The sequence below is a fragment of the Mytilus galloprovincialis genome, chromosome 5 (genome assembly GCF_965363235.1).
Source record: "Mytilus galloprovincialis chromosome 5, xbMytGall1.hap1.1, whole genome shotgun sequence".
Lineage (NCBI taxonomy): Eukaryota > Metazoa > Mollusca > Bivalvia > Mytilida > Mytilidae > Mytilus > Mytilus galloprovincialis.
Genome location: NC_134842.1, coordinates 97,922,832 through 97,949,100, shown reverse-complemented (window position 1 = coordinate 97,949,100; position 26,269 = coordinate 97,922,832). Strand labels below are relative to the sequence as shown.

The window sequence follows — 26,269 nt, the reverse complement described above, 5'->3', positions numbered from 1 at the left end:
TGGCCATTGTTATATTATTGTTCGTTTCTGTGTGTGTTCCATTTTAACGTTGAGTCGTTTGTGTTTTCTCTTATTTTTGAGAAATTGAGATAAGACGTGGCACGGTACTTGTCTATCCCAAATTCATGTATTTGGTTTTCATGTTATATTTGTTATTCTCGTGGTGTTTTGTCTGATGCTTGGTCCGTTTCCGTGTGTGTTACGTTTCGGTGTTATGTCGTTGTTCTCCTCTTATATTTAATGCGTTTCTCTCGGTTTTAGTTTGTTACCCCGATTTTGTGTTTTGTCCATGGATTTATGAGTTTTGAACAGCGGTATACTACTGTTGCCTTTATTTATAATTCCTCAAATTTTATTCAAGAAAATGGAATAATTTGGTATAAATTGGGCGTGAATGTACTTCGGGGGCAAACATGTGAGGCGCGAAAGTGTAGGGTGCAAAAGGTTTTTTTGCGCGAACGGACCTGATACCGTTTTGTCAGACTCTTAGATGTATGCAAACCGGCAAACGGACCCCAAAATCTCAATGCCAACATGTATGACCTAAAAAACCTGGGATCACAGATTTTCATGTCAAACATTGCAGATTTCCAAATAACAATAAGGTTTATATAAAATGTTAGGCATTAAATATTTCATACGACAAAGGGGACATTATTTTTCCTTTCAAATGGCAATGCCAATCACTGATCTGGGGCACAAATTATTCAAGTCAATAGAAACATATGTTCAGGACCGGCTTTGAATTTTAACAAAAACAATGCCATTCAGATATGTAGCCTTTCCTCACAACGTTATAAACGGGAGACATATTTTGACAAAGAGCAAATTTTAGAACGATAGACCACTTTCGAGTTCATCCGTCACCGGAAAAAACTCGTCAATCATACGCGCCTTTATCACCGTCATTTTTGCGTTTAGGGGCGTCGTCACTTCCTTCCAATGTTGAGCGAGTGGTTGGAAAACTATAATTCTATATTGTACGAATTATTCGGCAAATTGAATTCTCAAAATTGACAATCAACACTGCTGTCATTAGGGAATTGTCAGTAAGTACCTACAGAGCAACCGTTATTTCTAGGTTATCCTGCACAAAGACGATCACTAAGACGCTTGATGAACGTAAATAGTGCAGGGATACAGGCGAGCCCCTCTATCTGGTAAGTGACGTCATAAAGGCGTGCATAATTGACGAGTTTTTGCCGGTGACGGATGAACTCGAAAGTGGTCTATTAAAATGAACAAGGTCCGTCTGAGAACATAATTTCACATTCGTTATAAAAATCGATTATGCCGTGTGTTATTTAAGAGGAGGGAGATTTTACGATCAATTACTTTACATTTACGTCGATAGCATGTTCACCAATGCTTGTATGCTGTGAGTAAGCTTTAATTGGTTGTTTACTGTCGCAGCAACATTTTCAGTCCAGATGGTTTTCCTTCGCTACAAGAATGCCGCTGAATTGTGGGTAAAATGACACCGGATGTCATCAATTAGTTTAACAAAATATATAGTTGAGATAATTTACAGCTGAATGCAAGCATATTAATTTTAAATTCAATGAAAACCTATATAGAAGAAGAAAAATAAGATAAAAAATAGTTCTCATAGTAACGAGATGTAAACAAAACGCCTTTCGGGATAATTTATGCTTTTGAAAAGTCCAGAGGTATATCGAACAATCATGAAGATGTCACAGAGCTCAACCAACGTGATTGTTTGGGAGTGGATGAATGAATTTGGACGGTGGAGACCGTATGAACCTAACGTTACACAATACATAGAAAATGCCTATCAAAATAATTCCAATCAAGTAAACCTGAGTGCAGCCGACAGCTCCTTATCTTCATACGCCATCGATTTTGTCACCACTTGCCAGAACTTGGAACAGATGTATAACCGTTTATTTTTTTTCCAGATACACAATAGCATGAGGTCAAAGCGGGAACTGTAAGAGTTTAAACATGAATACATACATACTTAGCCATTGACACTATTCTTGCCCTGGTATCCAGAATAAAGAGAAATGAAACAGGAAAATTTTATGTTTCAGAAACCAAAACTGAAAAGCCTGACCATAGAGGCTTTTGAGAAGTTTCGATGTTCGGGCTACATGTCGTTTCAGCCATACACCACTTTGGCAATGTTAACTTTGGTCATTTAGGTTACATTATGCTTTTATTCCTAATGTCTGTGCATATATACTTTTCAATGTTTTTATTAACAAATGATACAAATGTATCGTCTTGGTACCTGTTTTGACGCGGACCAGAAATGACGCACCGATTTATTTTTCGGTTTTATATTTCTAAACAAAAGCCGTGACGTCATCAACATTTACCGTACATAACATGTTGGTGAAGGTCATCTGACTACAACAAAGATGCCTTAAACTCTGCCCAGAAATGTTATTATTACTTAAAATATTAAAGATGATGCAAATTCCGCCATTTTATTAAGGCCAAAAACATTCTACCCTTCCCTGGATGATTATCAGTCCTACATCCACTTTGGCCAATAAAAATATGTAACCACATGCTTCCCCATTTTGTGTTTTTGAAATCACATGACTGTCATGTGACATGGTTTTACATTTAAGCGGGAATCACAGTAGAACAAATGGTTGTCGCTTATATAATTTTATATGGTTTATCATTTTTTTTTCATTCAATGTATGAGGTAAACATCGATATATGTATTATTGTCATTGTTGTTTTATGAATGCAATTACTTTTTATTTTCAAATATATGGAATATATATATCAATTTCATAAATTTTATACAATTTTATGATAAAATTGAAAGAAAAAAAATAATTATAAAATTTTGTTCTATTTGCCCCATGATCATTAAAGTGTATGAAAATTTAAAAAGTTGTAAATAAAATAGAATTTGTTGAACAGTGTTAACTTTAAAGAATCCAGATTGAAGCAATTTTTCGATTATCAGGCACGAACAAGTGTTTTTTACTGGTTTGTTTACAGTGCGTCATTACTGGTACCCAACATTTTTTGACAGTCCGTTTGTAATCTTAGCAAACATGATTTGTATTGCTTTTAATATTTCAAATATCTACTGTTTAATGATTGAAATATATTAACAAGTAATCAATCTATTATTCCATTCCGTTTTTCTACTTCTTTTAAATGGTTGATTAAATGCAGAGACAAACACAACCTTAGGTGCGTCATTACTGGTTCCTCTGGGATACATGTATCTTCGTCCCAAGGGTTTTTGTTAGTCGGTTTGTCTGATATCAGAGGGAAAATGGTTGGACATGTAACCTGGTAACAGCCATATTCATGATATTAAGCTTGTCTGACGGGACAAGTTCAATCATTCTGTAGAAAATAAATTAAATTCATCTTTGATTATCAATGAAATAATCAATTCTAATATTATAACCTATTATCGTCAACCAGTATAATCACAATATACATGTATCCACCTTTAGCGCAGTACTTCATAAAAACGACTGTTCTGCGTAAGAACCAACTTATGCATACTGCCAGATATTCTCAATTTTTAGGTATCCGGTCGTTCTGGCCCCAAGACGATCCGGCCCAAAGTCAATCCGGCCCAAAGTCGATCCGGCCCAAAGTCGATCCGACCCAAGTCGATCCGGCCCACTTCGATCCGGCCCCAAGTCGATCCGGCCCCATAATAAAATATGAATAAACTATATTCACTATATGGAGGAATTTGTGAAAAATTTGAACAGACTATAAACGGAATTTGCAAAAAGTGTTGATGATGGATGACAACAGGTAAGCGAAGTATTGGAGTACCAGTTAAATAACTATTTTAAATCGATACGAAACTGAGTGTTGTCTGTTTGTATAGCAGCTCCAATATATTTTAAAATGCGAAGATATTTTCCAAGTTGCATGACTTTGAATGTCATGGCGATTTTTATTTTATTTACTTCTCACACAGAGTAGCTAAATAAATATTTACAGTCCAATGGAACCGTAAAAATTTAGCTCATCATAATGTCTTGTTTAACCAAACTTCATTAGTTTATAATTGGTTTGTTTATTCAATAATTGTCTGATGATTGTGAACTAAGGTAATGCCAATCGTAATCACCTAATTCAATCAAATCCTGATTAATTAAAGTTACGTTATCAGCAAGGACTTTTCTTTTACAGAAAGGATTCGGCAAATCAAACAACATTTCTCAATTTGAGAAATTTTAAGAACTTACGTTTTAATATAATTATACTCAATATAATCTTGTAAACTTGTAATAAAAACATAATCAACCTAGTTTTCTTATACTCATCTAAAGAAAAAAAAATTCAAAGGCCTTTTTTTTTTTTTACCGTACACCTTTTACATTATAATAAAAAACCTTTTACATTATAATAAAAAAAATCATCAACATTTATGAATTACAATTAATATATATCTTTATTTTTATTCCTTATAAATATATATTTTTATTGGGGCTGGATCGACGTGGGACGGATCAACTTGGGCCGGATCGACCCGAAAGCAATTATACGTAGGCCATGGTTTCAGATACAGTATATTTATCTCTTTTTTCTACAGCAAAATGAGCAAATCCATTTCAATTCATTTTTCATGGTAAAATTTCATGAAATGAAAATTCCATGAACATGACTAAAGGATGCTATTGTCTTGGCATGGCAGTGAAACAAGGTGACGTCACAAGTATGTTTCCGTAAACAAAAAAAATTAATGTAAATAACAGGCGTTTAAAAGCATCTTGTATGCCTTGGAACCAATAAAAGTACATTGGAAGAAAATGTGTAAGTGAAAAATGCGATTAGGAAAAAATAATGATTGAATTATATAATATATATTACTAATATTATCAAAATTGGGTGAAACTGAACAGCCAAAACAGTATCATATGTATAGGGCTTTCACGGTTAACAAAATTACAGAATTGTCCTATTAGAATCAAAATAATTCATGGCAGCCGTCGTTTTGTTTTCATTTATCTATGGGTTGGGAATTTATATTAGTATTTTACCCCTCGTTATAATGCTAAGGGTAAACAAATGGAATATGAATGCACAATGGTTAAATGAAAACAAATCTATGGCTGCCATGAATTATTTTTTAAACAACAATAAAAGAAGATAAAAACAAATATTTATTTGACATATTTCATGTATTTACTTGCAATCGATAATTTAAAACCTGTTTTTTGTCAAATACGTTTTATCAGTTTAAGCGCATACTATTCTCAGAATACAGTCTAACTGCTTTATAGATAAGATAACAATACAGTGCAATGTAAGCAAATCGGCTTCATAAACCAAATGAGTGCAGACTAGCAGGCCTACCAGACTGCGCCTCATGTGCCAATCCTGCCATCATAAAACTTTGATGAAAACTAGAATCTTAGTCCTGTTTCGTATTTTTTCTGTTTCATTGTTTATTTGTTGTTTTAATTAATTTTGTTTATTGAATCAACTTAAAATGCAAAAACATGAAAAAAGGTTAATATCTAAAAAATATTTTTGAGACAAGTTACATTGTATAATTCCATTCTGACAAGTACATGTAAGTTTTTGGTACATGTTGGACAAGTTGAAAAAAAGTTATTGTAGATCAAGAGGCCTGATAATGTTATAAAAGATATAACATTTGTATAAATGAAAGTATAAATATATACATTGTATACCAAAGTGTCTATAAATATAAAATAAAACATATGGCTGAAACCTCTTTTATTACGTGGCCGAAGGGGTACCCAGACAAAACTCCCAAGGCCGAATCAACCAAGGACAACCCAACTCGCCAAAACTTATTTACCCCCTTAGAGCATAAAAACAGCCCAAGCTTAAGGCCACCAATTACAAAATAAATTAAGCATGCAATAGATTCTTCAAAAGAGATAAAAAAAAAACCAGCACCATGAAGCAGGCTCCAGCTGGCCCTTAAAAATGTTACATGACTTAAAAACTGTTCACTTACTTGTATGCATTTTCCTTTTTATGAAGGTCTATTATCATGATTATTTGAAGATCTTGTAAACATTGGTTTTAAAATGATAAAATCTACCATTTTTATTCGATTTAAAATTTGTCGTATTGCCATTTAAGAAAACTGCTCTTAGAACACATTGTACATACATGTATCAGTATAATGGATCCCTTTAACTGACAGATAATTACTACATGTATTGCAAACTTGAGTGCACATACTTCAACTTACATCATGTTCATGTATCATAACCTGATAATCATTTAAAACATCACACCACAATTAAAAATAGAAACTGCCATGTGGAGATATACTCTATAGAGTAGTCAGTTGCAATCATATTTTGGGGTCAAAAGTGCCTAGCAGTTTTCAGACTTCATTGCAATCCAGGTGTGAATTATACTGTAAATTTCTACATTTCATAAATGCTTTCATTTACACATTGGCATTTTGAAATTAAAACTAGATGAAAACCTCAGCAGTATATTATTAGCATGCCATTCATGCCAAGATCTAGAACTAACATTAAATTACAAATCAAATTACACATGATGGTTGTTGTTTGTCTATGTTGAAAATGTTTGTATGTGTATTTTCTTGGAAGAGTCTGTAGTTTGTCATATTGTACAACATTTGTATGTAATAATTCCTGTCATACATTTTAAATCTATCTAATAACTATCTATAATACTAAAATGAATGAGGTCCAATTTATCAGCCGTCATGGGGTAAAACAACAAATCAAAGAATTCAACTTTATATAAAGCTAATATAGGACAATGGTGTTGATTAAAAATTACACCACTCAAGACCCTTTTGTTTTCCACATAAGTAATATTGCCAATAATTATTAAGTTACAGGTTGAATCCGATACCAATACTAATAGTATATTCACATGTTACCTATTATACCTTATCTGTACGTTCCGCATCTGACAGGCGCACCACCAAACGGTGTATTTAGGATTTTGCTATATACACAGGTCATATACACAGGGTTGACACTACTAAATTCAATCATTGTCACATTGTTCCCTATTTTAATCAGAATGACTTCCTAAGATGACAATATGAATACTAAAAATCCGGACTTAACATGCTTAAAACATTTGTTGTAAAATAAGGCGTATAGGCATGATAGTTTCAGTTTTCAATTTCATAGCCGGTAGACGTAAAACAGCGAATTAAGGATCCAACTTTATTTAAAACTAATATAGGACAATGCTGTAGATTAAAAAATACTTCATTCCAGTCTAATTAATATTACCAATAATTGATAAGTTCCAGTGCATTTAAATGACTTAATCAGATGACAATACCAATACTAAAATAAGGCTTACACATATACTTTAATTAGTTACGGACCTGCCATATCAAGGGTGTGTTCTAGTTGTGTAAATATATTCTTATGCTTCTCGTATTTTTTTCAGGAACAGCTAGGCCCATTAGAAGGAGCACATACCCTCCATCAAGCCTACCAGGAAAAGGCATTGTTTGGCAGTGGGAGGGGGATGTTAGGGGTCAGTGGCACATATATGACATGGAGGTTGGGTGCTTGATAGAAGATTACTATTCACAGACTCCCAGAACTAATGTATTTGATCTGTCAAAATCAGCTTTAAAACTTCCGTATCATATAGATTTTAGCAAAATGATTCAAATTAGAATTGAAACTGGACGTGTTAGAAAAATTCGCAGAGCAACCACAAAGCTAGCTTACCCGTCAGGAAATGGAACGAATTCACCACCTCAACATTCCTCAGTTTCCATGGTTTCCACTGCGAGTTCAAGCAGTAATGGGGCTTCAAATTCCTCTTCTAAAAGTCTACCGAAAAGTTCTGGGACAAGTCCAAGTCCTACCAAAAAATTTAAATCTGGACACACAAACTCTCAGACTGCCACAGCACCAAATCCTATTGGTGCCGCCACATCTAATAACGTATCTAATTTTAATCCTAGTACAGTATATACCACAGCTAGTCAAAGTTTCAATCATGTGACTCCTAATTATGGAAACACTCCATCTAGTCAGAATTCTAATCAAGTGAATTTAGCATATGGTAGGCGACTTACGAGGAGTTTTGTCAATGCTAATTCAATGCCTCAAAGCATGGCCAATCAAATGCCTCAAAACATGACCAATCAAAATGTTAGTCATATGGGTCAAGGAAATAGCAACATAGGACAAAATAACAATACATTTCCAAACTTTACACCTAATATGACAATGAACCCATCAAGTCAGTATCAAAATATGCCTCAAATGGGCATGGCTGGAAATATGAACAGTAACATTGGTAACATGCAACCATCAAATTTTCCAATGGGACCATCAAATGCAGTGGGTCAGGCATTTTATGGAGGACAAGCTATGTCAGCACAGTATGGAATGTTCCCAGTGCATCATGGGTTACCTGGTGGAAGCATTGTAAATATGGCTCGTAGGTTAGTATATATGAATGTTGGTATATATTGTGTGTTCTTTTTTCCCTACAATTCCTACCACTTGATAGACCCTATCAATAATCACTATATGTATCTGTGAATCTAGTGCACTTGATTTTTTAAAACCTTAAATGATTGATGTCATATACAGTGATTGCATCAGCTTATTTTCTTATAACATTTTACTGGAAGGTCTGAGATGTTCAATACATTTGGACTGTCAGATGTATTTGAAACAATGTTTGCTTGAATATTATTATGTGACCTTGATATTTGACCTTGCAATTGAAAATCTTGTTTGAAGACTGATTTTCATTCATGTCTACAAGATTTATCTTTAATAATGTATGGCTTATCCTTTTACTTTGGTCTTTATACATGTAAACTAGTATATATTTGTTTAGGGGCCAGCTGAAAGACGCCTCTGGGTGCGGGAATTTTTCGCTACATTGAAGACCTGTTGGTGACCTTCTGCTGTTGTTTTTTTCTATGGTCGGGTTGTTGTCTCTTTGGCACATTCCCCATTTCCATTCTCAATTTTAGTTAACACGGTTAAAATATTTGATGAAAATATAAGGCTTGTAACAATATTAATATACAAAGATAAGACATGTAAATATGCTCCTCAATAACATAAATTACGCTAAGGACAAAATAAGCATCACAATGTAACAATGACATAATAGTCACACCTTTCAATTCTATACGTTGAACAGAAAATATTGATATCATATGCAAGTTGAAAAATAGGAAATCTTCCACTGAAGATCAAAAGTACACATCCTTCAGCAAGGTGACACTTAGAATTTGAATATATTAATTAGCAATGAAAAGTACTAGTATATTAAGTTAACATTATTAACATGTATATCTCTTTATTCTCTTTATAGTGGCCATCCTGCAGCATCTAGTGGCATGACTTATCCATCAGGTAAGCGAAGAAAGTCAAGAAATTTTAATTTGCTGAAAACTGGGAAGTTGATTATCTCTTAAAACCATGAAAGAACATTCACAAAATGATTCAAACCTGTTTATAAAGGAGATCTTGGGAGTAAAAATTAGAGACATTATGAAATAGGTGACATGGAATTATATATGACTGTCATACAAGTGAGATGTTAAGTTTGCTTTAAAACAAAGGTTTAATCCACCATTTTCTACATAAGGAAATGTCTGTACCAAGTCAGGAATATGACAGTTGTTTTCCTCTTGTTTTATTTAGTTTTGGACTTTCCCCTTTGAATTTTCCTTGGCTCTGAGTAATTTTGTTATTTATTTTTGAATTGGGATCAAAATGCACAGAATTTACTTCACTGGGAACAGAAGTATTTGACATGACAGGTTTACACTTAATCAAGGTGATCTGAAAACAAATTTGACTTATTATATATCTTTTGCTTTACAGGTTCCAGTACTGCAGTAAGATCTGGTTCTCAACATTTAGACATACCAGAAGAAGCTAAAATACCTAACATTAATTCCAGGCAAAGTAAAAAACAAGGTATTTTATGCAAATTGTCTTTAAAATCAGTAAATCATAAAAAACAAAACAAACTTTATTTCAGCCAATGCATAGTGAGACACTATATCTGCCATAAACTGTGTTTATTTATGCATTAAAGACAACACCATTTGTAAAGTTCTGCAATCAAACCTTGAAAAAACTGTAAAATTGACTTAACTGGCATTTTATTTTCTTAATTTACCTATCTAAACTGTTTACCTTAGAATCATGATAATCTAAATTACACTACTTTAATTCAGAAAGTGGTTCAGTTTCAGTTGTTTCTATGTATTTTACAATTTTAGGTAAAACATCAGATACAGAAATATTTGAACAGTTTACAGAAGTAATTCAACATCCTCCTGCCGATGAGGTATATAGACATAATGGATTTATTGGTCTTCTCATTGTATATGGTGGTAATTTTTTAAATGTATCATCATCATTTTTTGCTCATCTGTCATATTCTTGACAAACTGAGCTGGCAATTTTCATTTCATGTAAAACTCAGGAGTGATATAAATGTGTTAATTTCACTTTTGATGTCTAATTAATATAAAACATTATAAACACATCACTTGATGCACTAGTCATGTCTAAATTATGAAATCAGGTACTTCAGAAAACTCACTGCAGGATTAAGGCCTTACCTGTTGTTAGTGTAGCGATAAGTGAACAGAACAGAGGTCCAGTTTAATTCTAATGATGGCATGATAACAATTGTGTCTCTGATTCAGCAATAATTGTTACTTTCAAATACTGTGGATTAATAATCATTTGAGGATTTCATTGATAAAGGTAATGAATTTGAATGTTCAAAAAATTAAAAATTTTCTATTGGGTTGTATGGTGATTTTGGCAAAACCACAAAAACTTATATTCAATTTAGTATGCAAGATTTCCTCATTTCACGAATAATTAGCATGTAGGAAAATAAATCAATCCGCAAAGGCAGTTAAACAAGAAAAAAAAATCTCAGTCAAAAGTTCTATGAAAGATGGCTATGTATAATTTGAAAATGAAACTTGATTTTTTACATTTTTTGTCTGTTATTGACTAAGATAACAGAGATTTTTTGTTAACCATGCATGCATTGACATAATGATATGGTAACCTCTTTTCCTAATCTTATGTTTGTCACAGAATTTTGACTCTAACATTGTACATCACAACCCAGAATTTGTGTCAAAAAGTGTTTCCTAGAGTCAGCTTAATCCAGGTCTTTCATTCATGATATAATAAAGGGACTTTTCATTGCTTTTATCAACTTAGGGTTTATAATGCAAGACTACACGATTTTTTTATTAAACAGAGGCAAAGAAAAACAATGAATTATGTTTGTTTTTCTTTGTCTATAAAAGTTTAAGGAGGTACCAAACATCTTGACTTAAATAAATATGGTTCATATAATTTTCAAAATTTTTTAACAAAAATAATTAACTTTAAATTGACCCTTGACAAAAATAAAAAAATTTCAAAAATCTTAAACCACATACTTTATCCGAAAAATATAATTGGATATAAAGCAGTTTGACAAACCCTTATTTTGATCATTTATTGAGAAGCTTTATAAACCTTTACAATAAGACTTGATTAGAACATTTTGCTGATACATTTGTATTTTCAGAGTTATCTCCCTATAGTGTAATGTACCACCTTAGTATTGTGAAACGAAGAAAAAGTTAGATAGTTTATATTTAAATCATTTATTGCGCTTTCTAAGGCTTTATTTTAAAGCTATTAGCATTGTGATCATATTAAAGCTTGTTGATGTGATCTTAAGCAAAGCCTTTTTTAAGGATAAATATTATCATCACTATGATACATTTTCTATTTCAGGACTGTTGTATATGTTGTGAAAAATTGAGTCATGCCTCAGGATACGGAGAGGGTCAGATGGAAAATCATGTTGTTTATCAACTCAATAAATGTAGTCATATGTTCCATAAGTTGTGTTTAATAGCCATGTATGACAGTGGGTCTAAGGTAACATATTACATGTTTTATTATATCTGCCTCCAAGCATAATGGAAAAAAAATATCCCCCCAAAAAAACAAAACAAAACAAAAAAACACCATAAAATAATTGATAAAAACATACAAATTTTAGAAGTATTGAGAACCAAATATTTTATTTTTTATAAAAGTTCAATCTTTATATGCATTTTTGCTATCTGCTGAAAACCTGCCACTTTCGTGTTAAAAAAACCCACTAAAATGAACAGTCATACTAATGCAACTTTGTCTTCAATGATTTTAATTCTAACAATTAGTTTCTGTCTAAAAAAAAGTCTTACTAGTTTTACTTTTTTAAAAAAGAAGTGGTAAGTCATGCTAAAGATTCCAGTAGTTTTACAAAGAAAGCAGTATATGCATAATACTTAGAATTCTTTTTTCTTTTTGAAATTATTAAAAAATTTGATATTGCTATCATTTAATAAATAACATATAATGATTTAGAAGGAATAACTTTACTTTTTTTTATTTTGTAGAATGGTAGTATGCAGTGCCCAGCATGCAAGACAATATATGGAGAAAAACATGGAAACTGTCCCAAGGGTGTGATGGAGTACTGTATAATGTCCCAGGCATTACAGGGGTTCCCAGACAGTCAGACAATCAGAATATTGTATCATATATCCCCTGGGGTACAGACACAGGAACACCCACATCCAGGAAAGAGATTTACATGTAGGGGATTCCCCAGAGTGTGTTTCTTACCTGATAATGATGAAGGAAGAAAGGTAGAGTTAAAATTAGAATATGATAGTGAAGTTCTCTCCCTTGTCATCTTGATGACCACAGACCGCAATTAATTTCTCGATAAGTTATTTAAAATGTTTTGTCTCATTGTAATAATTGCACCTAATCTTTATGTCAAATCTCTTGTGTGCGTTATGTACAAAAATATATCCAACATTCAGGAATAGTGCACTCTAAGGTCTTACAAATTCAGCCAATACATAGGGAAGTTCTCTCCCTTGTCATCTGGAAACTTTGAAAACTCAGACATTCCGTATAGGGATTATCAGGAATGTCTTGTTTAAGCTGGCATTCTTTTACTTACAGCTAGGAAGTCATATTTTTTCTGTGAAAAAAAAAAACCCTCTTATCATTGAAAAAGAACTGAAAGATTATTGCATATATCATTGTATATTTTTTCTGTGAAATTCACTAGCCATTCTCTTGTAGTTTAAAAAGGACTAAAAGATTATGTCAGGTGAAAGCTGATCTATAAATCTGTCCCAAACCAAACAATTAAAGGATTATTTTATTTTCAAGTGATAGCTGAATTGAAATTCAAATGACTATAATCTATATAATGAAATACCAGATCATAGCTTTTCAAAGCCATTATCTCAAACATTGCAATTTCTGATGGTTTAGCATTTAAAAAACTTGTGTTATTTCCATTTTGCAATTCTGTATTTCAGATTTACCTTTCGGGACTGGGGTGTTATCTGAAAATGTTGTCAAAAAAATTGTCAGAATGTTTTTATTTTTGCCAGTTTTAAAATATTTGTGCCAAGTGAAATCATGGTTATTTGTCTTTGAGTCCTGATGAAGGTATATCCATAAAAATGATTGAGATGCATGAAATTAAAAAAAGTTTCATATTTGAACAGCAGATACAAGTTTCATGAGTTTATGCCAATCTCTGTGATCTCATTAAAAAAAGATGACGCAGACTCCAATTATTTTTTCATTTTAGATATTAAAGCTACTGATAGTTGCATGGAAGAGGAGATTAACATTTACAATTGGACATTCTACAACCACAGGAGAGACTGATACAGTCACATGGAATGAAATACATCACAAAACAGAATTTGGATCAAATATTTCTGGTCATGGTTTTCCAGATGACAAGTATTTTGATAATGTACTTCAGGAATTATCTGTACAAGGCGTAACAGAAAAGGATATATGATTTGATTGTACATACTCATGCAATGTATTCGTGGAATGTGATTACATGAAAATAAAATAATTTTGTTTTTTATGTAAGTTATACACTTAAAGAGATCAGATCTTAGAGAACATGATATCAAATCTCATTGTCAACATAATTTAAAATTATTGTATTAGTTTTATGTTAAGTACCTTGACAATAAATTATGTTTCATCATGTATAATAACTCATTTGATCATATGCTACTGTTGTGGTCATTAGGTCATTTGATCATGTGATACACATTTGATCATGTGATACACATTTGATCATGTGATACACATTTGTTCATGTATTAACCTTTTGATCATGTGATACACATTTGATCATGTGATACACATTTGATCATGTGATACACATTTGTTCATGTATTAACCTTTTGATCATGTGATACACATTTGATCATGTGATACACATTTGATCATGTGATACACATTTGTCCATGTATTAACCTTTTGATCCTGCATTATCCATTTGGTCATGTTATACCCTCTTGATCCTGTATTACCATTTTGATCATGTGCGACCTATGTATTACCCTTTCATCATGGGATGTCCATTTGAACCTGTGATACCTATTGGATTGTGTGATATCTATTTGAACATTGATAACCAATAGAATTGCTCTATTTGATGACATTAAATAAATAAATCATTTAAAAGGAATCTATTTTTTTGAAACTATTAAAACTAGAAGTTATACCTTACAGCTACACAAAATGACAACTTAAACAATAGATTGGCTAACATTTTATCTTTTCAAACAACAAATTAATTAACTTTTTCTAAATTTACACAGAGGGTACCCTTATTGACATTTTTATAGCTGGTCTCTTATTTTAAGGGCAGTTATTGAATCTCCATGATAACTGTAAAATATCAAAAAAGCATGAAATGTGTTCTTAAAGCACACATGATAAATTTTTGTCTTGTCTGGGTGATGTATGTTGCAGAATGCCAGACTCCAGTATTCTTATATGGCAGCTGTAACAGTGTAAGCTTATTGTTTAAAGGCTGCATGTTTCAGAAACAGCTGGATAATTCATATTTGGTGTACATATACTTTTGGTCTAAAGTTTTTGTTTGACATGTGTCATGATTCAATGGTCACTAAAAACTATACTATTTTTAAGGGCTGTTCCAAAATTGGTCATGGTGAGGGGCATTGAAGGTTCTCAAATTTATTGTATTTATTGTGGGTTGTTGCATTTTCCTTACAGATATGTAAAATGAAAATTTTATATATGAGTGGTTGTGGTTTAAAAGAAGTCCCTCATAGTCTCTTTAGTGCATTTAATTTTGAAACAGCTCTGATAAGGTGTATATGACTGTACCCTCGTTTTAAACTTCAATATCAAGGATCATTGATAACTTTCAGTTAATGTGATAGAAATTGATCTAAATGACTTAAACATGAAATAAGTTAAATCAATCATCATTAGTTAAGCAGGCAAAACATTTTAGCTTTGCATTCTTTTAAATTAGTATGGCGTTCATTATCACTGGACTAGTATATATTTGTTTAGGGGCCAGCTGAAGGACGCCTCCGGGTGCGGGAATTTCTCGCTACATTGAAGACCTGTTGGTGACCCTCTGCTGTTGTTTTTTATTTGGGCGGGTTGTTGTCTCTTTGACACATTCCCCATTTCCATTCTCAATTTTATTGTTATGATGAATAAATTATACAACATGTACAATGCAATGGATATCACATAATTAAATAGATACCTTTGATATTTTAAATTAGAAACAAGAGGCGAACTAGTGCATTAGATAAACAACAAAACTTAAAGAAGTTCCTACAGGCAATGACAAAATTCATATAAAGTATAGTGATAACATTTGTTGTCTTTAAATGATCCATGTTATACATTTATTTGCTAGATTTGTTAAAATAAAAGTAATTCAGCATTATGTATTATTTAAAGGGAAATTCTTTACAATTTTTTTTATATATAATATGGTCTTTTAAAATCATGATTGCACAAGAACAACTTAAGTAACTGTTTAAAATCTTCTTCAAGGGTAGCCGTAGGGAAATCAAGGTTTTCATAAAAAAATGTATGTGATTTTTACATGAATGAAATAAAATTAACTATATGAACCTTCCAATTTTTTCTAGTAAGATTTATGCCTGTATTCTTTTACTTTTACTTTGCTGACTGTTGTTTATATTTGATTTATTTTTTGTTATTGGTAAACATGGATTGTTCTTTCTTTATTATGCCTGCATGATATATTTACATCCGATCTACTAGTTTTCATTTCATTGTATATTTAGATGTATAGCCTCATTTGTTACTTTACTACAACAACAATAAACATTATATCTTATTTTTCTCTTTGTTTGTTTTGATTGTAATACATATGAGACACTGATGAGTCGTAAGCAGAGAAAATGCAAAACTAAAATGCAAAACTGTCATGATAAGCTTGTAAACCAGATATCTGATATGTTCTTACAACACCTGGTTAGATGCCACTTTGTTTGTCTTGTTTGTGATAAATGTGGGACACAATGTCAAACGAAATGCAAGACTGGCATAGCAAATTTATAAACCCGGTATCTTTGAAATGTTTTTACATTCCCTGGTTCGATGACACTGATCTAGGATTTAACTTGAATATGGCAGTTTCAGTCATTTATTTGAAAATTTACCCTGAATGAAATTATGAATTATTCCAAAATGTTTTCTACCCTCGGTCATATATGGCATTAGTAACATCTGGCGTAAATTTTTGGAATTTTTGGCTTTGAGTTCCATCGATTTTGATTTGATTTGTTTGATTCCAGTGCCATTATGTATCTTGGTTAGACAACATGAACATCTGGCATACCAAATTCTTAGCATGGTTTAAATTAAAACTACTCTAATGGTGAATCTCTTATAAAGAGAACAAATTTCCTGTTTTGATCGTAATCATCTTATCGGTCCAACAGCATAGTCTGAAACATGAAGTACGGTATGCTACCACTTCAACATAAGACGTTATATAACGTGGTTTACCTGGAATCATATGATGTGTAATAGATTAAAGGTTTAGGTCTTCAATCTGACAAATTCTAGAAACAAAATTAAGCAAGAGGCGACAGTAGTTTATCAAATTTTAACTCGAAACCCAGTTGAAATATACCAACTGAGTGAAAGAAAAATAAACCAGAAGGCATTACATGATTTCAAGAAGGAAGAGTGAGACTGTATTGTATCATGCTATGCAAAAATTCCACGCAATGCAAATCCACTACAGCAAACCTTTAACGATATGGAATAGAATTATATCCGTATGTTTTCAGATCAGACGACTTTCATGGAGTGTAAAGATCTAGACCGCTAAACTATGTTTTGAGTATGAGTTGAGACATAGACACATCGTATCGGTCAATCAGTTCGTGATGGTGACTGTAAAACTGTAAAATCCACCATTTTCTACATTTGAAAATGCCTGTACCAAGTCAGGAATTTGACAGTTCTTGTCCATTCGTTTTTGATGCGTATTGTTATATGATTTTACCATGTGATTATGGACTTTTCAAATTGATTTTCCTCTAAGTTCAGTATTTTTGTGATTTTACTTTTTGTATAATGTCGATTTACATCGTTCTGCCTCATTTCACTACTTTCACAGGAGATGTGGTATTGGAAATTAAATAAAGCAAATCGTCAAGTCTCGTTTCTATGTTAGTAAGTAAATTATTTATTATAGTGACATGTGTAAATTATGTACAGATTATAAACATATAATATATGATAAATAGTAATACACCCGGCCCAATGGACCTATAAGTCACCTCAAATAAAGTAAAACAGTTATTAAACAATTATTTCACGTTCTAATCTTTTGTTGACGTAAGTAAATTTCAAAAATATATAGACATAAAAATATTTGTAAACAACAATTTAAGCTTTAAATATGTAAAAAAAAATTAAGTGTTATATAACAACTGACGTCTTATATGAAATGCACGAACTATATATTTTGCTAATTTTCTTATGTGGAAAGACATTAAAAAGTTCAATTTGTCAGCATGATTCAAATCTGTGAAATTTTTCTCAATTAAAAGTTTACCAAAAAAGTTAATACGACATTCAATATACAATGGACAATCAAACATAAAATGGAACTCAGTTTCAGTTTCTTGATTTTTACAAAATATACATAGTCTTTCTTCTACACTTTTGTTTGAGTATCTACCAGTTTCCACTCTTAATGGTAAAATTCCACTTTTAAATTGCGCTAAGTTTGACCGCTCAATTTTACTCAAGTTAAAATTCATGTTGGCGTTTGTTTTTGTTGCAGTTCAGTGTTTCTGTTGTTCCGTTGTTTTCCTCTTGTAGTTGGTGTGTTTCCCTCGGTTTTAGTTTGTAACCCGGATTTTTTTCTTCTCTCAATCGATTTATGACTATTGAACAGCGGTATACTACTGTTGCCTTTTTTATAAGCAAAGTATTATTTCTTCCAAATTCATTAGGATGTTAATTAAGTATAGCATTGAAAATTTTGATGTTCTTATCCGTCCACAGTGGACCTAGGCATTGGCGCTTGCTGGCATTGACCCCTCCTTTTATTGCTTTATGTATTTAAGGTTTTTGTCTCGCGTCGACAAAGTAAAAAAAAACGAGACTAAGGCGTGCTGTTTTCGACGGCGGTGGCAGTGGCTTCATAAAGTATTAATTTGTGATTTGGTCAGTTCATGGGGAACCACTAGTGTTATGTCAATTTTATTTAGTACGCATTTGTATAGACATTGGCACATCTCATTTCCATGAAGATTATTTGGTCCCGCCCCCTCAGTCATGGTCTATTGACTTTGAAACATTTGCTTTTTCATTTACATATATTAGTTTGTAAATAGGTCATTATGGGGAACCACTAGTGGTAGCTAGGTCAATGATATATGGTATGCAGTTGTATAATGATCATAATTGGCACATGTCATTTCCATTGAGTTTATTTGGCCCCGCCACTCAGTTATGGTCTATTGCCTTTGAAACTTTTGATTAGTTTACATGTCTTAGTTTGTTATTTTATTATGTCAGTTTAAAGGAAAGCATTAGTGGTAGGTCAATGCTATTTGGTATGCAGTTGTAATAGCTAAGCATTAATTGGCATCTAACTTTTATGGAGATTATTTGGCTCCGCCCCCTCATTCATGATCTATTGGGGGCAGGTTGACTTCCTATTATTGGGTATGCGGGGATGTGCCAAAAATATGGGTCATACAATTTTGCGAGATTTTATATAAAAACAACCTTTCTTTTTAATGACATCCTATATCAAAATGTATTTACGTTTGATAACTGTATATCGATTTGGGGTATGATCTACATGTCATATATACATATGCTATTCAGAATCTTTCATAATTAATGGTCAATTATTAAATTAAATTAAATCAGTTCAATTGAAAGTTCACCTTTCAAATAAGTTCCAAAAATGAATCCCGGAAATTTGTCTCCTGATTTGATCTTCAGTAACGTTTTGTTGAATGGTTGATGAGTTATGCTATAAATTTAGTGCTTATATTAGCATGGGCCATATCTTAAATATTGTATATAAGCTAGTATGTTATGTATTAGGGTTGAATTCTGTTCGAGGTCGGGGCTATTCCAGGTTAGGGTGTAAGGTCAGACCCGTAATGCTGTTTTTGATGTTTCTAGAGTATGAACGTGCTTATGGAGAATAAAGACGTGTTTGTAATGATGTCTTGTCTATTTATTTAGTCCCCGTAAAAGGCAAGAACATCTCATGGTGGAGGACTTCAAATGGATTAATTTGTTTTGTAAACCGCTTTTGACAATTTGTTTCAATTTTATACTGTGTTAACTGAAATATTTTTGTGAATTACCACGAGGATCGATTGGCGTGCACTGAAGCGTGACATTACATGTAGGCGGCAAGCACATGGTTTTTACACAGAGACAATTTTTATTTCCGTTGGTTGTTGAAATTTTTGTTCCCGAATGAGTCTTATTTCTAAAGCCGAGAAAAATCTCACCAACTTAAGTCCGAGGTTAGAAAATGTGGGAACTTTGAAAAATATACCTGTCGTTTTATCTGACAGTAAGGGAAGGTATTTAAAGGATCAGACTGTAGATAAACACCCTGAACGGAAAATTGTATGGTGGATACATCCCGGCACGACAGTATAACAGAATTTACAATGGTTGAAAGAAAAAGCTGTGAAGACATTTCAGGACTTGGGACAGATACACATTACTCTTTTTATATGGTTGGGCACCTGTGACTTAACATTCAAGACTGGTAAATATGTTTTTTTGAAATCATCTGATTTTCAAGTGGTAACAGATCTTTGCCAGGATTTTCGGGATATCTACACCTTTATACACCAGTTCCCAACAGTGCGACTTATTTTTCTTCAAGTTCCGTTTTATTCTATTTACTGGTGGAACAAGTTTCATAACCACCCTGACCCCGACCAGTTCTTAAAGAAGGACGATATTCTACATGAGCAGATATTAGAAGTGAATAAGTACATCATCACTTTAAACGAATTTTTAGGACAAAACTCACCGGATTTCAATTTGGACATTTTGGCATCCAGAAAGCGGCACTACGATCTGCAAACGAGTTATAGTACATCTTTCGCTCTGTACTTGGATGGGATTCATCCGTCACCTACACTAGCGAAGCTTTGGCTTCTCAGACTTTGTTTAAGGCTTAATAAAGATTGTAATTAAAACATTTACCTAACTGATTGGTATGTTTTTCACAGATTTTCAGTTTTGTATGTGAGAATTTATCTCGCTGCTCTTTGTATTGATACATGAACATGGTTGTATGTATAGTGGTTCAGTGTATGTGAGAATTAACTCGCTACACAAGGCATTAAACAAAGCGTAATACATTTAGACTGAAGTATACATATAAAAGCGTAATATCATTCTAGCTCGCTAGACCCACAACTGTTGATTTTTGCTCTTTATATTAAAATGGCATCTTATGAATGTTTATGTGAGAATTTACTCGCTACATGTATAGGGTAATCCTGATCGTTGGTAACATAATTTTGTAAATGACTTCAAATCAACTCTCGGCAAATTTTTCTGATGACGAGTACAACAGTGAGGTCGAATTTGGATTGATATCAATTAAGTCGCCTGAAACCCCACTACTGCCTTTACCCGTTTCTGTATCACCATTGTCCCAGTACTCTGACGATTCCCTAGAATTTGAACTTGAACAACCACACTCTATTCTATCAGACGAATTTTTGTCGCTAAATCAGCTTCGGGAGCCAGATATTAATTATTTACTTACTCCGTCCCCAAAACTACCTTTGAACTTTTCAACATGTAATTCAAATCTTGCCATTTCAGACACGATGGAAAAACTAGCAAACTGTCGGAAATTTGGCGGCTATCCCCATGAAAATGCTGCATTATTTATTGCTGAGTTTGAATCATATGCAACCCTACATAACATTTCACCACTGGACGACAACCGCATAATAGCGGCGCTTCATTTACATTTGACTGGTCCAGCATTAACCTGGTTTAATTCACTATCGTCTGAAAATAAGGCATCATGGGAAGCTATAGTACATTTGTTCACAAATAAATATGTTGATTTAGACTGGCAAAATCCTACAGTTATGCTTGATAGTGAAATCTTTGAAAACATGTCTTTATCGTCAGGCCAGTCAATTGATGATTTTTATTGCCAACTTGTGGAAAAAGCAAATACATTGAAAAAACCTGATCACGAAATTTTAGTTAAATTCATTAAAGGGTTACCCGAACAACTAGCATTTTTTGTAAGAGCCGGTCACCACAGAGACAGTCCATCGGCATTAGCAGCCGCTAAAATGGGCGGAAGCTTATGGGTATAGGAAGGCTGAGCTACAAGTATCTGCGGCAAGTAAACAGGCAAAACCTAGTGATAAACGTGACTCCGAGTTCGCCTCCTTACAGTCACAAATAGACACTCTCACTAAGGCAGTCCAAAATTTAACTACATCTAAAACTGATGAAAGTACAAAACAAAACAGACGTACCGATCGATTTGCTTATAGTCGTCAGCAGGCAACTTACCCCCCTCAGGCAACAAACAGTCGTCAGCAGGCAACTTACCCCCCTCAGGCAACAAACAGTCGTCAGCAGGCAACCAACCCCCCTCAGGCAACCAACAGTCGTCAGCAGGCAACCTACCTCCCTCAGGCAACAAACAATCTTTGTTTCAATTGTAATTCGCCAAATCATATTAAACGTTATTGCAATTGGAACGGACAAGGAGTTAGCAGTTCCGATATCACATGTCAGTTGTGTGACCAAATTGGTCATTTAGCGGTTAATTGTAAGAGACTTTCGGGAAACTGAACAGTCCCGGGGGACACCAGGCACGGTCTTTCGGGAGAACTGATATAGGTGCCAGATGTCGTAGTCGTTCGCCTTCTAGGTCATTTATTAACACTGTTCAATCTGAACATTTTCAAACTTCCGATGATGAAATGCAGTGTTCTACATCAAATATGGAAAGTCGGAATAAGTTTATTTATTTGCCTGTACAGATTTTGAATTTGAAAATTGCAGCCCTAGTAGATACGGGAAGCTCAATAAATGTAATTTCACAACAATTATTTAATTCAATACCTGAAACTCACAAGTCATGGGTAAATTCAACTAGTGAGAAAATTGTTTTAGCTAATAACCAATCTGTTAACATTATTGGTGTTTCACGAATTAAAATACAAATTCCACAAGGAAAACATTGGATTTTAGTACATGTATTTTCACAAACATCACATCCGTTATTATTAGGCACAGACTATTTGGTCTCGAAGAAAATTATGCTAGATTTTTCAAAGTTGACCGTATGTTCCCGTTTCTGTAAAGTGAAAAAGCGTTTGTCAGTTTTGCCAAATTCTGAGATGATAGTATGGGGCAAAGTTCATAATGATATTTTACATGGTATGCAAGGAATATGCACGAACCATAATTATTTGTTTAAATTAGGTGTTTTGACAGCGAAATCGGTAGTTTCTGTAAATAAAGATAAACTGGTGCCTGTCAAACTGTTTAATTCTACAAGTGAAATAGTTGATATTCCAAGAGGTCAGATTGTTGCGAAATTTGAGATACTTGACAATGACTCTGATTTAATAGCTACATGTATAGGAAATAGAGAAAATCCAGAGGTTAATAATGTACAGTTTTCGACCGAAAAGTGTGAAGATGGGGAACTTAGTGGCACAAAATTTTTCTCCTATTTTGATATTCCAAAACATTTATCTGAGTCTGAACAAGGACAATTGAAAGGGTTTTTAAAATCGCATGACAACATATTTGTAACAGATGAAAATCCTGCTTTAGGTTTCACGGACGTAGTGCAACACAAGATTATACTAAAACCGGATTTCAAGCCAAAATATCAACGATCGTATCGCCTTACCCCAGATAAAAAACAAGTACTTCGGGATCATCTCGATCATTTGCTAAAACAAGGAATAATTTCCCCGGTTGATGAAACCGAAGATATACCCATCACAAGTCCCATAGTGTTAGTTTCAAAAAGAGCCAAGGAGTCCCGAAATAGCCAAAATAGCGATGTCAATCAGTCTTCAAACAGTCTCTCTCAGTTCAGATTTTGTTGCGATTTCCGTTATTTAAATTCTCAGTCTCAGCAGTTTTTTTATGGACTACCAGAATTACAGGATTTAACAGAGTCTTTCTCAAACAGGACCCCGAATTTCATAACTCATATCGATTTAAGTTCAGGATTTTTTCAGATGCCTATATCTCCAGACAGCCAACGATATACCGCATTCAACACTTGTTACGGTACATATCAATTTCTCCGCCTACCAATGGGTTTAAGTTCATCGCCAGGATCATTTCAACTTTTAATGGACAAAGTGCTCCATGGGTTAACATTCAATTCTTGTCTGTGTTATTTAGATGACGTTTTAATAACATCAGAAACCTTTGAGCAACACCTTAGTGATTTACATGAGGTATTTAATCGTTTACAAGCCGCTGGCCTAAAATTGGGCCCTAAGAAATGTCATTTTGCACAGAAATCTTGTTTGTTTCTTGGCCACCTTATTTCTAAAGACGGTATACAACCACCGCCTGATCGAATTACAGCAGTTCAAGAATATCCGTCACCCCGATCAGTACGTGAACTTCGCCGTGCACTAGGTCTGTTGAACTGGTTCAAGAAATTTATTCCAAATTTTAGCGCTGAAATAGAACCTCTAACCAAACTTCTTCGGAAAAACGCCAAATTTCGTTGGACATCAGAACAAGAAAATGCATTTACCAAGTTGAAATCTTTATTGACAAATTCTCCGATCTTAGCATTTCCAAATTTTCATACTGAGTTTTATTTAGCAGTGGATACCAGTTCTAAAGGTATAGGATACATGTTGTACCAGTATCAGGAGACAGCTAGCGATAGTAAGGAGGTCAGTGTAATTCGTTTTGGTTCTAAGTCATTAAGCAAATGGCAAAGATCGTACGGACCTACAAAATTAGAATTACTAGGGATGGTAACAGCTATTTTAGATTGTGCAATGTATTTGAGGGGTCGTAAATTTATTGTCGAGTGCGACCACCAGGCCCTTCGGCCTATATTTCAAAAACAACTTAAAGGGGCCATATATGAACGCTGGGTAGCAATATTGCAACAGTTCAATTTTGAACTACGATATAAACCGGCAAAAGATATGCAGGTTGCAGACGCTTTATCTCGGTCAACTCGATTGACTAGTTGTGAAGGTATTGATAGTCCTGATCAAGAGGACCCATTTTTTCCGTACGTTCCTGAACATGTTGGTGATATACAATTTGAAGGAAAGCGTGTTAAATTTCCGAATTTTATGGATTCTGAAAGTACTGATTTTCAAGAACACAATCTTCCGGAAGTTAACAACGTAATGCAAAGTCACGACTACATTAAAAATTTAAAACATTTTAAGCGCAGTAAACAATTTCAAAACAAACAATTAGATTTTGGATATGACGCTGATACAGAAGATTACGATGTAGCAGATCAAACAATTTACAAAATAAAAAGTCAGTTACCAGAATACATAAAATATCAACAATTCACGGACAAATGTGACTCTGAAGACCGTAATATAACAGCAGATACAGGAAACCGTGATATACCGGAAACTTCATCCCAAAATATTGACACTGAAAATCAGTCAGAATCAGTCGATCACAAAACAAGTGCTAAAAATCAGGATACAGAAATTTCTACGGAAAAGGAAGATCATTCAAATTTTACAACATTAAATACCGATGGTGACGAAACCCAAACTAATCTTAGTACAGAAACGGCTACAAGTGAGAACAATACGCAAGTTAAATTCACTGATTCAATTGAAATCTTTAGACATGGTGATTTTAGTAAGGACACTTTTCAAAAACTGCAAGTGCGGGACCCATACTTTGGACCTTTTATATCATATTTTGAACAGAATAAATTACCCTCTTCACAGAAAGCTGCTAGAAAACTTCTACTCGAAACTCCAAATTATGACATGGTGGATGGATTGCTTTTTCATACTCGTACAGCAAAGTGTAAACGGACAAAACTTTTCACTTCGTATCAACTAGCGTTACCAGAGGTCGCTATTAAAACCGTTCTTCGATTGTACCATGACTCACCGTTAGGTGGACACGGTGGCATTCAACATACAGCGGACATGTTAAAAGAACATTATTATTTTCCGAAATTATTACAGAGTGTGACGGATTATGTTAGAAGTTGTCACGATTGTCAGAGCCGAAAAGTTACTCAAGTTAAAACAAAAGCCGGTATCGTCGCTTTTAAGACACCTGAAGCGCCTTTTCAGGTTTGGCAAATGGACCTATACGGACCTGTACCAGTGTCAGCAAAAGGAAACTCTTATATATTTACAGCCGTCGATGCGTTCACAAAATTTTTAGTTGCAGAGCCTATACCAAACAAAGATGCGTTGACAGTTGCGGAAGTCTTGTTTAAACTTGTATCTCAATATGGAGTTTGCGATACTCTGATCAGTGACCGTGGTTCGGAAGCCACCGCTCGTGCAATTAAGGAAGTGTGTCGATTACTGGAGATAAATCAGCAATTCACACCGAGTTTTACTCACCACTGTCTTGGTTTGTGTGAAAGAACGCATAGAACGTTTGCAGAACGCATGACGCCTTACATTCAACATGGAAAACATTGGGAGGATATGGTACCATCTATTTTATTTTCATTAAATTCAACTGCCAATGACAGTGTAAAATATTCACCTTTTGAAATTCTTTACGGCAGTCGTCCTAAATTTCCTTTGTCGGGACACGTTCGTGATTTGAATTTAGCGTCAATCCCAAAAGATTATCATGACTATCTTAAACAATTTTCCGAAAGATTAGATATTATTCGGAATGAAGTAAAGGATCACGCA

The 26,269-nt window shown here is 33.6% G+C and overlaps 2 protein-coding genes across 4 annotated transcripts in view; one reads left to right on the top strand and one right to left on the bottom strand.

Moving 5' to 3' along the window:
• LOC143076841 (uncharacterized) overlaps positions 1–26,269 on the bottom strand; it is a 176,985-nt gene that overhangs the window by 9,114 nt on the left and 141,602 nt on the right. Inside the window, exon 1 of one of the 3 annotated variants that reach the window (XM_076252735.1) lies at positions 1,336–1,488. The exons of 1 other annotated variant lie outside the window; for it this stretch is intronic. The gene's annotated coding sequence lies outside the window, so the exon portion shown is untranslated. Of the gene's footprint in view, positions 1–1,335; positions 1,489–26,269 lie in introns of those variants that run through there. One more of the 3 variants, XM_076252736.1, reaches the window with a different exon arrangement.
• Positions 7,356–16,197, top strand: LOC143076839 (E3 ubiquitin-protein ligase DTX4-like). Its single transcript, XM_076252732.1, has 7 exons — positions 7,356–8,407; positions 9,298–9,338; positions 9,813–9,908; positions 10,217–10,284; positions 11,751–11,897; positions 12,404–12,655; positions 13,624–16,197. Exons 1-7 carry the CDS (start codon positions 7,371–7,373, stop codon positions 13,840–13,842), a joined length of 1,860 nt encoding a protein of 619 aa, XP_076108847.1. The 5' UTR covers positions 7,356–7,370; the 3' UTR covers positions 13,843–16,197.

Coding starts and splice junctions, on each gene's coding strand:
- LOC143076839 (XM_076252732.1), top strand. CDS start 7,371: ATGCTTCTCGTATTTTTTTCAGGAACAGCTAGGCCCATTAGAAGGAGC. Junction 9,339..9,812: donor TGGCATGACTTATCCATCAG/GTAAGCGAAGAA, acceptor TTTGCTTTACAG/GTTCCAGTACTGCAGTAAGA. Junction 9,909..10,216: donor CAGGCAAAGTAAAAAACAAG/GTATTTTATGCA, acceptor TTACAATTTTAG/GTAAAACATCAGATACAGAA.